At 40.9% G+C, this 17,507-nt stretch overlaps 1 protein-coding gene across 1 annotated transcript; it reads left to right on the forward strand.

The window, feature by feature from the left end:
* The first annotated feature begins 229 nt into the window (after positions 1–229).
* Positions 230–17,328, forward strand: LOC131207734 (netrin receptor unc-5-like). The gene is made up of 10 exons (XM_058200358.1): positions 230–1,168; positions 3,076–3,292; positions 6,053–6,252; positions 6,567–6,645; positions 8,635–8,805; positions 8,980–9,027; positions 10,018–10,260; positions 14,840–15,173; positions 15,310–15,542; positions 15,748–17,328. Exons 1-10 carry the CDS (start codon positions 230–232, stop codon positions 16,680–16,682), a joined length of 3,399 nt encoding a protein of 1,132 aa, XP_058056341.1. The 3' UTR covers positions 16,683–17,328.
* The last annotated feature ends 179 nt before the right edge of the window (positions 17,329–17,507 follow it).

The raw sequence follows: 17,507 nt of genomic DNA on the forward strand, positions 1-17,507 counted from the left end.
TGGTTCCTTTAACCAAAGACGACGAAGGCGCACTAGAGATTCTTTCGAAACATCGTTTCTTTCGGACCTGCTGCGAACCGCTAAAAAAATGCATTCTTAAGTTGCAGCCTTAGGGCAAGTCATGGAAAAGAAGAATTTCCTTAAATCGTTGAAACGACGAAAAGAGAAAGGAATACCTCACGAATCCTTTTATCCTACGCGTGCCTGCGGAAACAGCAAACAGTGTACAATGAAATTACCCTGTAAATTACCACATTTCCTAAAAGTATTTTTCACCACCATCGCGGTACTGGCAGTCGCGGGTCGATTGGTGGCCGCCAAGGAAAAGAATGGCGAGGCTGTGAAAAATCTGCCTGAAAATGTTTCACATTTGTCACGGACCACAGCACCGCACCAGAATATCGGTGTGGCGAAGGATAAAACCCTGCAGTCACCAGCCGACCGACACTTATCGAAGAATCATCCCTCCCGGCTAAAGGCTCAGTTCACAATCGATGACTTCGATGGATTCTTCCAGTCCGCAGAGATTCATCGTCAAGGTTCGCAACGAACAACTTTTAATCCTTCGAAAAGGAACCATCAGGATGCACATCTACTGCCATACGCTGCCGACGCCAGTTTAACGCCAACGAAATCCGAAAACAATCAACCGGAAGCGAAACTTTCCCGTCAAAAGCTGAAGGACGGAAAAATGCTTGTCAATGATGAGGACTATGACGTAGTAGACGCCGCAAAGGATGACTACTACGATACTTCGGCAGTCGGTGGCGGTGATAATTATGAGGATGGCAAAATAATCAATCCGGCTTCGTTGGACAGCTTATTCGATATGAAAGGCCCTAACGAACATCGAAGTGGCGTCGACGTTAAAAATGGCGGACTCCATGGTGACGACCAGACGCCGGATTCCGTCGGCGATGATGATGATGATGAGGACGACGACGATGACGACGATGATGAAGGGGAGGATGATGACGGTGAGGTGTCGTACGGCGAGGATGTGCTTCCGCCGAGTGAAGCGTTTGATAGCTTCGGTGGGCGACCGGCAGGTGGTGGCGGGGGAGTGAGGGTGGAAGAGGCGCCATACTTTCTCGTGGAACCGCAGAGCACTTTCGTCCTGCGCAGCAAACCGGCCTCTCTGAAGTGCAAAGCTGCCAACACGCTGCAGGTTGGTAACGCTGATTTCGGCTCGTGACGTGAAGTGCTTTAATTTATGCACCGGAGGGACATTTTTGATGCCGAAGCATCGTAAATTGCGCCCTGACCGTGGCTATATGTTGATCGCTATTTTTGCTGATGAATCAGCATTGACCGTGAGTACGACACGCTAAAGAGTCCTGATTGATAGACATTCCGTCCCATACTTTGTGGGTTTTGCTTTCGAAAAATTTATTTCATGTCGTCGTGTCAAATCATAAATCTTGGTCAATTCGGAATAAGTCTGTATGTTCAATGTTCCTTTTTTAAAATAGCAGATGAAAGGTAGTTAGTTAGAATGTATTTGAGAGTATTCCAAGATTATTGTTTGTCTACTGTTTTCATATTTTTGTATTTTTATAAAAAAATACTATAGGAAAAACTCTGATGGAGTTTCATTAAATGCTTCGTGAATGTTGATCATAATTTACCAATAATTGAAAAACCATATTTATTGTTTGACAGACATCTTTTCAACTGATTAAAGCTGAAGAGATGGCCCAAAAACGAACAGATTATTTCTTTTGTTTAACGGAACGTGATATAAAAAAGAGGAATTATTTCCGTCAAATCAAAGTTAAACAAATGAAAATTTCTTCACGCAGTTAGTAAAAGATGAAACAATTTAAAGCAAACTATAAAATAACAACCCAAATAACGTGTAATCTTTCACAAACTTTCTTCCTGGTTCTGTGGGTTCGCATTGCATAATGCGTTTACAAAGGTTCCGAACATGCCCTTGTGGCGTTTTCTTATCTCTTGCGACATCGAGGCCAGTACAGAACGCACAAATTTCGTGTATGCTTATATGCTTATGCCTATGGTTGTGCTTAGGCTTCCTTACAGAACTTCGCGTCTCGGAATGTACGATTATTCTGACGATACACACCAACAGACCACAATGGTTTATGTATTTTTGTTCAGTTTTGGTGCCCTCGGTTGTTTAACTTCAGCGACCGAAGCAAGTGGTTTGTATTGGGGTTTTTGGTGCGAGTTTCTCAGGATTTACGGTGGAAAAGATTTTCCTCACGGATTGCCACACCTTGCAAGAGGTGAAGAGTTGACTGTGGGAAGACAATCGCTCGCAGGCAGAGAAAACCATCCCGTCGATGGTCTGAACACGTCTTAGATAAGAGAACACAATCTGCAGCCAGAATTTTCACAAGAAAGGCCGGATTCTGAGACGCTCTTGGTAAGGTTCTTGAAACTTCTGCAAGAAAGCGAAAAACCGGAATTATTTTATTCAAATGTGTCTCTTGCTCCTTCCGCTCCGAGAGACCTGATAAGTTGACCATTGAAAGAACGAAGGACATGGCGGGAAAGGAGCACAGCATCCTTAATATTTAATTCCATGCTCTTCCATCCAACGGGATGTTTCTTGGAAGATTTAAGCCGGAAGAAGAGCCTTGTTCGGCGTGGCAAGACACAAGCTTCCTGGTTTAAGTCGATTTCGTTCGATGTCTTGTTGCGAAGCCACTTATGAGGTTACGAGCATTTTTAGCCCATGAATATTTGAACAGGTCAGCTTATAGCGAACGGGCCATTTCTGGCGGGTTCTTTTGCTCGAAAGCTGTGAAACTGGCAGATTTGTTTGAATGCGAAGGAACGTCGTGACGAATCCAACATTCTAATGGATTTCTAACCCTTTCGGATGGCGGTGACCATCATTAGGCAGCGTTCTAAGATCACAGACGTTGTTTTATTCAGTGTTGAATGTGATAATAGTGTTTCTTCTGGTCATTTTAGCAGACACTCAGTGGACGAGATTCGTGGACTCTATTTTTTTTTGTCAAAAAGTTAGGGTTGGATTTTTCCTGATGTTTGATCGCTACAATATGTGCTCCAATTTCTTACGCATTTTCAATTTTCTCCACTTAGATTCACTTCAAGTGCAGTGGCAGCATCAAACCGCCGCCGTCTTTCGAGGAGTCACACGTAGATCCTCACAGCGGGGTACACTTTCAGGAGGTGACGGCCATCATTTCACGGGATCTGGTCTACGAGTACTTCGGTAAGCAGCCGTTCAGGTGCGAATGTCACGCGTGGTCCCCGCGTGGGAAAGCCGTTAGCCAGCCGGCCTCCATCATGGTTGCCTGTAAGTATCGCCATTATTTTTTAACAATACACATTAAAAACGAAGAAATGGTTTCCTTGTGAGCGGAAATTGAAGTGCATTTTATTACCAGCATTTGCTTCATACCTTCTTAACAGAACCGCTATAAATTGCACGAAGTAAGAATGAAGCCCGATGACTGCTCCTGAAGATAGGAAATAATGAAGGTGTTGAAATACGCGAGAATGTTTCAAGGTTCCCTAGGGGTATCTCAGGTCTCCAGGTCTATTAAACGGCAACAGTTGTTGAACGAGGACTGAATCTTAAGTTTAAAGCTTCCAGCAATAAACCAGTTGCTGGGCGTGCTTAAGAATGGTTCGATATAAAGTAGAAAGCAATAAAACGCCCGTATCGTCATTAATTACTCGTCGGTGCTGGAGGCGTTGAAAAACGTAAGACCCTTCAATATTTCATGCTGGTTTTAAACTTTGTCTTCATCGTGAAGGATACCTTGAAAATGATTAGAATCTTTTCTCCTAAGAGACCCTTCTATCGTAAAGCCAACAAGAAGTCGAGTGGAAGTCAGCAGGTCCTGTCGGAGTAAGTTGTTCTGTCGCTGATAATGAAAGGGGCTCTCTTGAAACAGCTGGCGAGGGATATTTTAAAGTCTGATCATCTCTGTTTAGCTATGGGTGTTTGAATAAAAACTTGGGTTTTATCCGGTACGCTAACGCAATATCAGAGACACCTGAGACATAATTTCATACCAAGCAAACTCTCATGTGACCACCAATAACACTAATGTTTTGGTTTTCCATGGAATGGGTCTACCAAAGGTAAGGTGTGTAAACTAGGTTAGGGCTAAGCTGTACCTCTAGGGGTATTACAGCACACCGTTAGTCCTTATGAAGAGCGTCGTAATGAAGCGTCGCCAAATATAACGAGGATGCTTACACCCTTAGGAGCAACAATAAAGATGGAGGGCTGCGGTGTAAGTACTATGGGATGCGTATTATGCGCGGCATAAATTTTAATTTAAACCCATAAAAAGCTCATATTACCTTAGATCGGCACATCGGAGGTATTACTCATTGTTTCCTTCCGGAAGCCTTTTCATGTGCTCCTCACCGTTCTTTGTTACGATTGGTATTTGCGCTGCGGCCGGAACTAAACCCGAAACTCTTATTGGCTTTCGCTGCGGTTAAAGACATTCAAAGCATGTGGTTAATACTTTTCTGGCAGGGCTTGTTGCTGCCATGTTGCTGGGGAGTATTTTCACCAGCATTCTGCTTCCGGCAGCTACTTCCTGTCTGTAACGCAGACCGTATGCCACCCCAAGACTCGTTTCAAAGAACGACGATGGAGTTTGGGACGAAAAGCAACGAAGCCAAACGACCGGCGAACTGAACGGCAGCTTGTTTGGTGGTTTTATGTGTGAGGCTCATGGATATTCTTAGGTGACGCTTAGACCCACGGCAAAAAGGGAGACTAGTGTAATATTTGCAACTTGATACATTGAGTATTTTTTAGGCTTCTTTAGGTGTGAGGTTTGAGACTAGAGGTAATCATAAATTAAATTATGCGTTTTTCATGATCAACTTCTCAACGTGGAGTTGTTCGATTAAGACACGAGTTTATTTTCTTACAATTCTGTCTCTTACAGTGCGGTGGTGTTTAGCATGTAGAGCTGTTTTTGAACATTCTTACTTACTTGAACAAAACGAAAGAAAGTAGTTCGGGAGCCTAGTGTTGACATCCTTGCTAACAACGTAGTTATCCTGTTGCTAATAATCTCTTTCCTCCTTGTCAGAGACTTTACATTTATTGGAATGAGACATGTTTTTCATCCAGCATGTCTTTCAACAAGCCGTTAATAAGACACGCAGTTTGTAACCTTCTTCTGCACGACCACTTACGAAGGAACTGAAAATGTACAAAAAACGGCTTTGCTATATGATCGTGCAATCTAATCTAATCTAATCTAATCTAATGCTATATGATCGTGCGATCACATTGATCGTGCAATCTAAAATTAAACTATAACGCATTTTGTCTGTTTCAAGTTACAAGGTCTTCATACATGGTCGTAAATCAAACGTATAAATCATCGAGTCGCAAAGCGTGTGAATGGAATAACCCTTTTCTTGTGATTTATGAAGATACCTCAAAAGATGGCACCAAGACTAATTTGTGTTTGATTCTTAATAAATGATATTCCATTTAATGTTGTTTATTTTTAAAGAAACGATTAACCTTTCATATTAAGCAATGAAAGATTTAAAAACATCTATCAAATTTTCAAAGATTACGCGGAACGTAGAATAGTGAACATGTATGAGAAGGCGACAAATATCTTCCAAAGATCCATATTAGCAACAAAATGTCTGTAAGGCAACACAACATATTGGAGAATGCATAAAATACTGAGGCATGGTATAGAACATTAATTTATTGCCTTCATCTCCTGTTTTTTTTTGTTTTCGAATAAGGCTCGGAAGAAAAAAGGGGAAACGAAACCAACATTGGAGAATGAAACGTTGCTTACAAAAGATAGTGAATCATCCTTTACCAACACTCAGATTCCACATCTTGATAGCATTCTCAATCGTTGAGTACCACACATAATGTTCAATTTTATTAGATTAAAATCAAAAAAATGTCAAACCATCCAAAATACGTTACATTACACTTTTTAACTAAATTACTTTGCTTATTTCGTTGGCAACAAATGACGTTTGCTCCTATTGGGAATATGATACAATTTTCTCCTGACTTGTGTATAAATATTTAAATTCATTGCAGATTTGAAGAAACATTTCGACAACCCTGAAACAAAGATCCGAGCTGAAGCTGGAGAGAAACTGGAAATCAAGTGCGTCGCTCCCAAAGGGTACCCAAAACCTGAAATTACGTGGTTGAAGAACAACTTCACTATTACGGCTAGTCCGATGCTTACGTTCACGACAGAAGGCAACATTGTGATAACCGGCGTTAACCTACAGGTAACCCAGACACGTGCAGTTAAGCTCCTCAGGATTCTATTAATATTCAATACTATTTACTCTTGCACCATGTGGCATCGATTCTCACGCATTCTAATTCTTTGTCTCTTCACCGAACGTGTACCGGATTTTGGTCCGATCCCTTTTGAAATGTTTTGAATTTTCACAGTTGAAATTTGCAAATCCCTTAATGGACGTTTACTTTACGTTTCGTTTCCATCTGGCTGTTATCGTCCTAAAACAACACCGTGCTGATCCCTCGAACTTGTGGAAAATTGCCTTCACATCGGGCATAATGCTGTGTGGTATAAAAGGACATCGGAAACTATACTTGTGTCGCAGAGAACATTGCCGGTAAACGGACATCAGAGTCGATTGAAGTAATCGTCTATGGTAAGCTAAGCAAAAATATTTCATTTGTCGAAGATTCGACATTTTTCGAATTTAAACAAGATTTAAATTCTATTCTCCTTTCTTTTGTGTGAATTAGTACTAAGAGTTTTTTAACGTATGCTTTTGTATTGGGAACGTATCTGCTAACGAAATCTCAATACTATATTTTTGTAATAGTTCACATTTTACTCAAGACAAACCTAACCTTATTTATGCGGTCCTATATTTACGCTAAATTTTGAACGTAGCCCGTATAAACTAAGAGATAAATATTGCTGGGAATACATTTACAACAAATGCGACGATGTAGAAATACTGTTGTACACTTTGGAGAAACAGTGAAAACCCTAAAAATTCCGAAATGTAACAGAGTACGCTATTCGTGAAACGCGTTGCGGCAATGATCCAACTATTCAGGAAGCGGCTGCATACGAAATTTATGTAGGAAACACCATTGTGTGTATAAATTCATCGGTCTTTGCCTTTGCATAACCAATGCGTTTGCATACCAAACATTCCACGCCATGCATTTCATGCACAAGCAACGTTTTTTTTTAGTTTAAATATTAAAATTCGCATTTAATCTTTCAATTTAAAATTAAACACACTGGCAAGTTGTTTATGTTTCTTTTCCTGTCTGAAACAATATTTAAACATCGCCAAAAAATATTAAATATAAAAATGGCTGGTAATAGAAGCAATATAAATTGATAGTCAATGGGATAAAATGAAACCTGAATGCTCGGCTATTTCTTTAAAAAATATATTTTCTGCTACTTCAATATAATCGTCATTTGATGACCTGATTTTTCACACTAACCTTATTATTTATACTTTCCCTGAATTTTGACCTAGTGATCAGTTTTTGTTTATTTAAATGTTATCGATTCAAATAGTCTCTTTAAAACTAAACTAGATAAAGTAAAGTTTTTGTATTACGTTGGACAGTGATGAAGAGATGGGGCCATAGCATTTATAAACTTTAATTTAATATGCAAGTCAAGCGCTTTGCGAACACCTTGTCAACTTCACTACTAAGAAACGAGAAAATGATGAGTATCGACATGGGCGGCTTTACAAAGAGAATTTGCAAACATCGACCCACACGTCTGATCTAAAGATTAAACGTCATTGTGCATAGCAAAGTGCAACCAATGCGTTTATGTGACATTTGAGGGCGTTTGGAAGCTTTCAAATGACCTGAATTCATCGAGAAAAGTCGTTTGACTTTTGGACCTGGACTCAAAGATGTAGTAATGTGTAATAGGTTTTCATTGTGCATTTTTGATGCTTCAAGCATTTTATTGGCACTTGATAAAATAAGCACTATTCACCATTGCAATAGAAGATTGTCAAATGTGCTTTATGCGTGTGTAGAAACAGTCAAATATCAACATAACGCATGTGTGTTAAGATTGATCTTTTTCGCACGTTAGAAAGTTTTCAAATATTGATTTTTTGAAACAGCTTTGTAGATCTTGGCCATGTTCAGACCGTGTTTCTTTGGAAAACTTTTACAAACAACATGATGAACAGCTTGGATTACATCCTCAGCTCTGAATATTGAGATGAGTTGAACGAACAGTAGCACATCTGTTGTCAATAGACCGGAAAAAATGTAAATTCGTTCCTTCCTGTCTTATGCATTGGAAGGGCGGCAAATCGAAAAGAACACATTGGCAACAGTTGGTAACGATTTTCTTAAGGTACACGAGCGTAGATACTTCTGCAAACACAAAAAGTGATGTGAAAAAGCTTCGCCTGGTTCGGTAAGCGGATTGTAATTTTGTTAGTTTCAAATAATCGTAGCGTTAACGAACAACGGTTACAGTAACAAGGTTTAATCGTTGGTTATTTCGGATCCAATCTACATCCATTTTCGTTCATCCTTTGGTTAAAACAAATGCCTTAAAAATTATCTTTTATGTAAATGTGTTCAATGAAATTTCGCCTTTTGTACATTTCGTTTGTAATTTTCACTGTTTTCAGTGAATGGAGGATGGAGTCAGTGGAGCGCGTGGCTAGAATGTCGCTGTCCTGGAAAGGCTGCTCAAGGAAGAAAACGCACGCGAACATGCAGCGATCCAATTCCTCTGTATGGAGGCTCCCCTTGTATTGGCCCAAACCAGCAGAAGACAGCTGACTGTGTGACCTGTCCGGGTAAGCAGAGACAAACAGCGTTCTCGACAAAAAATCATAATTGAATGGAACTGAAAAAAGTAGTTTAATCTATGCAATTAAATTTCCTTATTTATAAAATCGTATATTTTACTTTGATGCTTTTCTCTCTGCTTTATTTGTATATGTTCATCAAATGGGCTAACCCATCTGTAGAGGACACTCAAATTATCACACCAAACGGATTTGAGGACAACACGTTTGGTAAGTTTGGACATAGTTTCGAAAATTAAGCGTGAATAGGTGAATAACATTTTTATTCTATTTACATGTGAAACTTTCTTTAAATATTTTTTTAATTTTACGTTCTATTAACCATTAAGCTCGTCACATTTTGTGACGACGGTGTGTAGTGCAAAGTTATTGTTGGTCTAGGTTGGAATTTTCTGCTATTTTCTTAAGTTTTGTGCCTTACTAATTGAATTATTGAATTAATTGTGTCTTTATTGAAATATGTGACACATCTGTTGCATCTAAACATATTGCAGCACCACATCCACGCAAATTCAGGAATGCTTTTAAATTGTTCAGGACGTTTGAAAGAAGCGTCTCGATTCTCACAAAAGGTTAGCATATGAATGCGACCTTCGCCAGAATTTGCAATCTAATAGAAATTCTTTAGACGACAAACCGAAATCCAGCTGCTCTTTGGTAGAATTTTGAAGCATTGCCTCAGCCAGGATGGAATGTAAAATTCAGGAAGAAGCATTACAAGACACGAAACTACTCTACAACAGAAGTGCCTATCTCTTCGTTTACTTCTCACGTTTTGAGACGTGTCTCGGAGTGACGAAATTCTTCCCATTCATTCCGAAAGATTTGATCTGTGTTTGAAATTGGTTGCTGACGGATTCGACGAGGGCTCTTTGGTACGAACTCCGAGCCAATAAGCGTAGCACAAAAAAATCCTACTGATTCTCATCTTTCGAATTGCTCCTCTGTGGTTCAACACCGTTCCGAGGAACCTTACAACGTTATCGCATTCTGAAGTCGATTGAGGGAGTTTTGAAACTAAGGCACGTGTTAGTGTTAGACGTGAAACATGCAAAGATGCTGACGAAGAGTTCACTTTTGCCAATTGAAAGCAATTCACTTCTTCCTTATGTCCTTCCAAATCGAAATGCATCTCACTTCTAAATGGGACTAATCGTCTGTGAGTTCTCTTTTGCGTCTTATCATTCACAACAATCACAGTGCGCCGTTGGTCGGCGTGGTCGGCCTGGAGTTCGTGCACGAACAAATGCACACAATCGAGACGAAGAGTTTGCCATACGCAGGGAATAGACTATTATGACAAGGCGCTCGTGAAACGCCATCAACAGTTGGCAGCCTTGATGGAGGATCACGACGAGCAGGACAGCAGCGCCTACGGCTGCCATGGCAAGGATCTGCAGACCATCGTTTGCCGAGGTGGCGAATGCAAAATTGATGACACAGGTGAGTACTGCTGGTCCGGAACAAGGGCGAGCAGCAATCCCCGTTAATCCAATAGGCTCTCCTTTTTTATGTATGACATTCTACATGATATACAGTGACACGTAGTTTTTCGTCATCAGGGACAACTGCTCGATTCGATTGAGAGAGCTGAAAATCGCCGATGATGTTGGTAATGGCTCAGCTCAATGTGTCGTCACGCTTCCATTAATTGCACACATTTGCAAAGCTCATCTTTTTTTATCTGAATAAATAATTTCAGAAAAATGTACATTATGTTACAATGTTGGGTTGATAATGTCGTTGAACAATTTTTTTCTTTCGATCTTTTTGCGTTAAAAGCGTTTTTTGTGAATAATTTGCCAGGAATTTAACTTAAAGTAAAAAAAGCAATTTAAAAAAATATTTCAACTGTGTGCAAGTTTCTCGTTAAATCTGTTCAATTGCTTGCCTTGCGATAAATCTATTTATTCAATGTGACACAGGGAATGCCTCTGAAAGCAGTTGGTTATGGCGCTATTTTGTCTTGTTAACCATTCATTTATTTGTAAATTATCATAGTGTTGGTTTTTTTAAATTTTAGAAAAATGAACCGGTTCATATTTATATGATTACGTTGTTCTTTATATCAAAAATATGAGCAAAACAGTGAAGAACTTTCACTTCAAATATTTGATTGATACCATTAAAAACCTTTTACATAAAGTGATTATGCTTTTCACTGTTAAATGATTATGTACATCATATTTACTTGCCCAGCATTCACGTTTTCTTTTGTGGTTTAATTGGGAAAATAAAAGATGTGTTCACGAGAACGCAACGGGCAATTTATCCACAACAATTATGACATCTTGACACGCGTCATTCATTGGCCTTGAATTACCCTATGAAATTCTCGAGGGACACATCTTTCTTTGCTGTGAACCTATAATCCAGCACTCAATATATTCCCACGGGTTTCCAATAACCTTCCTGGCAATATCATTCATACATTGTGCATATAAACACAATGATGTTCCCTGCACGGTGTTTTGAATTTGAATAACACCAATTAAGTAAAAAGATGATGGTAAACTTACCAAATCACACTCTTCTCTGGAACACGTGTTATCCGGTGCAAATCGAACCATTTTCTCACAAAACGGTATTTGTTTTGCGGTACAACTCAGTTCCTACGATAGTTTGGAATGGTGTTCAAAAAAAGGGTTTCAAAAAGGGCGACCCCCTGAAGCAGTGCCATCATAACCGATCAAATTACAGTCCGCTTTAAAAGTTCCCAAGGGAAAAATGAGGCAGGCTAGGGAATTGAATTAAATTAACCAGCGAATATTGCATTTCCATGCTTCTACACGAGCATCAAAGATTTTGTTACAATCCTTCACATCAGCATTTTTGTAAAAAGAATTTAACACATTTCATCCCCACATAAATCAAAAAGGTTTCCTATTTTCTTTTCTACAAAAAAAAAACATACTGTACGACGGTCAAAATGAGCATTCGGTTATGTTATTATTCAATTGTCGACTAATTCACTGAATGAATGAATGTAAAGCCCTTTAAAAACACGATGTCACATATCCCATCTGACAAACCCGTAGCAGTCGCAATGTGCGCCCGGCATGCGGGTTGGGTCACCATGCCAGTCTTGAGGCACACTCCACCATCAAACTCATCAAATTAAGACATTTGAGTAATCAAAATTCCAATGCAATCAAATGGACAATCACCGAAGAAGAGGGAAAGAACTGGTGTGCATGGACTTTGTTCCAATTGCTGTCAATATGTCAAGAGTGTCATTTATTGCTTGAAACGTTTGCCTTCTTGAAGATCATTTCTTACGGAACTTTAGTGGCGTTGTCGAAGCCTTCGACCAGCAGATAGCTGGTGGATGACTGAACCTAGCATGTCTCTATCGTGCTTGCGGTTCTTCACTAGTATGATGAGTATGTTTTCAAAGTAAACTACAATTTGTTCTACTGCTCCAATTTTGTAAGTTGGCTTAATTTAATTTGTAAGTTTTTTAATGAGGGATAAGAAGTTTTCCAATTGAGTATAGTGACAGATAATTATAGGACTAGTTGGAATTATTTTCATTTTACGCGTTACTACAAATATGTATCACATCGATTTCATTTTTAAACAAATGGAATCATTTTCGTAAAAGTATGATGCATGTTTTTGATAATTAAGTTGGATAAATTTAATTTTATTGAAGAACTTAACGGAATTTAATAAACGAAAGAGGATCAATAAATTTGTGCAGCCACCTTATTTATTTGAGAAGTTCCACGATCAAACTAAGATTATTGTTTTTAATCTTAGAAGAATGGATCGGGCCGTATTTATAACTAGAATGATATTTCAATATATTTCAAGCATCCCATTAAAGTAAATCCAAAGTTCCTGTAAAATGATAGAAATTTATGTTTACTTTTTTGGCCGCAGACCTTTTTTGCTTTTTTCATAGTCACGCATTATAATAAGTTTCATACAATTTTACTCTTCGACTACTCTGCAATGGACCTAAAATCAATAGTTCGATGATGAACCTTTACAGAAAAAAGTAAAACACTGCAGTTACTCGTGATGGCTAAAATTATTCTGCGTGCAACATCAGTCGTGGTTTCATTCTTTTGGTTTTACCTGGACCGGGACTCTGACAGACATCCGCAATCATTGGCCATGAATGGAGCCAATCTGGGATTGCCACTATTCACTGCGGGACGCTCTGTTTTCTGAAAGGATGCATTTTCCCAAGTAATAGACCCGTTGAGGACGAAGGAGCGTTTCTGTCTATCAGCATGGTGCAACGCCATCAGTCATAACAGTGGCACTGCAGACGCCTGGGTTGTGAAAAGCATCAACAATAAACATAATCATTCATCTGCGGTGATGGTGCCAAAGGACGGTCGAAGGGGTTTACGGCACTCAAGGGAAGAAAATGGGTCGGGCTGTGATGGAAATCATAATAATCGCACTGATTACTCGCCAGGGTATTATTTATCCGGCTATTATGTGATCGTTGGTCGGTGCTCGATTAGGAAAAGACTTCTGATTTTTTCACTTCTGTGCTGTCGATGCTTTCGATGGCCCATAGAACCAACTCTCGATGGACTCTCAGCATGTCTGACAAGGGAATAGGGAAACGCGAAATCGATATCGCCAAGAGACCTGATGTTGCTTCAATTTATGAATATGAATAGAGTCGGACAATCTGTTTTTACAGAGATTCGTTGTAAAATTGACATGAATGGAACATTCCAATTCACCGGAGAATATCTTCTTTTCGGCTGCTAGAACGACTGAAAAGAAATTTTACATTGCAATCTATTTTTCGTTTGCGCGGTTTTCATCCTTGGCTTGATTCACAAAACTTGTTCAAGAAGTTTTGTATGTCTATTTTCGTAATTGTTCTTTGGTTCCGGAGGAAATTAGGACACGAACACCAGAAAAGTTTTGTACATGGGAAAAACTTTACCCATCATTCCATTATCCCAACTTATTCGATTGTCTGAAGCTCCCTCCGTGTTCGTTGCTGTTAACAATATCAAAGTTTGTCGTTCGGGCACTCGTCATGTTCCAGTTCATGTCAATTGAGTTAGCTAAAAACCGTGACGGATTCTCTTCCAAACGATACCGGAGTGGGAATAATGAAAACAATAAAAAACCACAAACCAAACGACAGCAAAAAGTCATTTGCACACCTTCTTCAGATCATTACGATTTCTGTCACAGTATTAGTTGAGCACTCGGCCTGCCTTCTTATCAAACGAAAAATGAAACAGAACTGTCTCTGACGTTAAGAGCAATGGAGACACCAAATACCTAACATTTGCTGCACTTTCTTACTGCATAAAAGCAGTTGGACTTATTGGACTCGCTCGAATGGCTTGAGGGTTCTATTTACCTCCCGAAGTACTTCATTCGAATTGTTCCAATGTTTCATATGAAGAAACTTCAGATACACTGAGAACCTGCACTAGAAAACTTTTACTGGGTAGCCGCACTCCACATTCTCCAGACATGCAAAAGTACCCTCGCTTGCAAGATGTTGCCATACCTTCTGTGGCGTCCAGTAGATGACACTTAAATGGTGGCCGTTCTTCTGGTGCACCTATGCTGTACTCGAGTGTGGTTTTTCAACCAGCCAAAGGGGACCTGTAGCGTTATTTGAACGAGTTCCCTTACACACTTTCCACTCAAAATCCGACATTCATGGTAGGGTATCTGATATAGCATGCCATCCGCCCGTGCTCCTCAAACTTGTTTGCTCAATGCCTTGTGTCCGAAGATGCTGCTATTGAAAATGACTTTTCATTTCGCATCTGGTTTTGTGCTGGTGGTTTCAACGTTTAAAGCTTTTCAGAAAATTGGGAAAAAAGGAAAAATGGCATGATTTTTCAGCAATTTTTGCTGCTCATTGCAGAGGCAAATGTTGCTCTTAAATAGGAAAATTTCAGGAACATTGTTAAAAAGTTTTAAATTGTTCGTTAATTTTTTGTAAAGCTCTTGAATGTTTTTCTCTTTTGTAATCTACATTTTGTGTATTATTTTTTTATGAAACAACTTTCTTTAAATACAGCCTCCGATTGGATCTTTTACCTCGGGTTGGGTTTCATCGTAACGCTCTGTCTGACGTTCTTGGTGTTCCTGGTGCACATGCGACACCGGCAGAAGCTCCCGACGTATTCAATCACGCGAACATCGCCCGATCAGCATCACACGTACACGCACGAGTTTCAGAAGAAACTGACGCACTCCTCGAATCCGCCGGATATCAACATTCGTGTGAACGGCTACGAGTATTCGAACGGCAGCACGATGGAGGCGCCCAAGATCCCGAGCCAAAATGTACCCTTGCTCCTGACCCGATCTGTTTCCGAGCACCACTACGATGAGCCGCAATTTACATCGGCGTAAGTTGATGGCCTTACTCGGTATCCTGGGCTTGTGTTTGCATTCTAAAATTTCGTTCATCACCGATGAGTGATTTGCTGCTGAAAAACATGACCCACAACTCTCTGATGGATTGATGGTTTTTCTGCTCCGCAGTCAAACGATTCAGGCCTCGATGAAAGAGAAACCGAACAACGTCTACCTTCAGCAGTTGAAACAGCAGAGCTTCGATTCGGTTCCACATAATCACTATCAGCATCACCATCAGTGCCACTCCCTGGAACAGCAGGGTCACCTGCAGCGGCAAATGGCGTCGCCAGCCACTCCATCTCAAAAGGGTCAGTATCGTAGCAGCGAGTCGCTATCCGCCACGTCGGCCACCAACACATGTAAGTATTCATTCCTCGAATTCGGATACGGATTGAAAGCTCGGAAGTCGCCGTTGTAATGCCGTCGGTTTTCGATTACCGTCCTCATCCTGTCCACTCAGATCAGTGGACCAGTGTCCACTGTTCGCCATTCATCTCCCAACCAGAGTGGGTGTCATAATATTGATGGTTTCAATTTCTGGTTCCCTCTTGTTTACGCACGCAGCAAACTCGACGTACGCCATCGCAACCACGGACTCGGTGGACACATCAAGTTCGTCGAACGAAGCGATGTACAAGTCCAACTCGGCCCGCCAGGTCGTCACCGGAGACGGCGGTTGGCTCGAGTTGGAACACCTGCAGACGTCGCTCTCGATTCCGGAGGGCGCGTTACCGACCGCGCTGAAAATCAATGTTTTTCTCGCAGTCATGTACGACTCCAAGGACACGATACTGGTGGAGAACCAGGTCACGCACATCAGTCCGACGGTGGTGTGTGGGCCGACAAAGAGTAACTTCTCCAAACCGCTCATCATCAAGGTGCCACACTGCGCGGAGGACATTGCCGGGTGGAAGGTGTCCCTGTTCTACAAGGAGGAGGTGACGAACTGCTGGAAAAAGATTGCTTCATCCGAGAACGACGTGCCAAGTCCGCAAGCCTATATCCAGCTCGATCCAAACAGTGCGTATATCATGACGCGCAAATTGGGAAAGTACATTCTGGGCGGCGAAAGTTTGGCACCCGAAGTGGCCGTCACCAAGCGGCTGAAGATCGTGATGTTTGGCCCTGCCCGGAAGCCGGAGACGGACTTCCCCATACGGGTCTACGTCCTGGAGGATTATCCGAGCGCGCTTGAGCATTGCAAGGCCATCGAGGGTCGGCTGGGGTACTTCCAAATCGGCCAGAGCTCCGCGTTCCACTTCGCCAACAGTAAAGAGGCGATGACGCTGCGCATCAATTGCTCGGGAGGCTGGTCGGCGGTGGCCGACGGCGCTGTCCAGAAGATTCCTTTCAATCACATCTGGAAGAACATGTCGATACTGCACTGCGAGTTTCTGCTACAGAAATTGGCCGACGAGATGCCCTGCCTGCGGTTGGAGCTGGCCGCCGAGCAGGATAATGGCACGAAAGTGCTCATCACATCCGTTGCTTTCTCGTGATAGTACATTGCCCGTGCACTCCAAAAGCTGATGACCATTTAAAGGCTCGAGCTCAGCCTTATTTAGATTCTTAAAGAAATACCTTTCTTTTCCCAGTAAAGTAGTTGCTGTTAGTTGAGCACCACGTTAGAAACATCGCTAGGCGATCGGCAAAACAAGGGACGGTTTAAAGTCCGAAGACCGACCGTCTTCACGCTCACGGTCCTTACACTCAATAAACAAAAATGGAACAAGTAGTAGCGGTGAATAAATAACAATATATTGCGTATATAAATATTTAAAATAGAGTTGTTGGTTGATCTAAACATACACGTAATGTGTCCGTTCGGCTTGAGGGAAATAAGTAACAAAACGAATTACAGGCAAACGATTACTACAAGAAAACGCCAAATTATGTATCGCCGTTGTGCAAGTGTGAAAACATGACCGAGTAAAGTGAAGAAACAGTAATAAAAGGAAAATACTCAAACAAATGTTTAAAAGAAGATTCGTAATATACTGTTTAGTCTCCCGTATTGTTTGTCTTTCGTGCGCTGGGCTTTGTGATGGCGGGCGATTAGTAGAGATTCTTCAGATCACAAATAGGACAAACCCCATTGTAACAACTGTAGGCAAACATTATGTTTCACGTTTGGTTCTCTCAAATATACACTTTCCGTAGACACTATTGACACAAGACTGATTGTGAGGAACAATAAACGTTGATATAGAAATGGATTGTGTGGTTTTGAAAATTCCTCAACAGCTTCACGCAGCATCTGATGGTAAGTTGAATTGTTCATGCTCCTAACTTTGTGCTTTTAGATAGATTGAGAATGAAATTTC

The sequence above is a fragment of the Anopheles bellator genome, chromosome 2 (genome assembly GCF_943735745.2).
Source record: "Anopheles bellator chromosome 2, idAnoBellAS_SP24_06.2, whole genome shotgun sequence".
NCBI lineage: Eukaryota > Metazoa > Arthropoda > Insecta > Diptera > Culicidae > Anopheles > Anopheles bellator.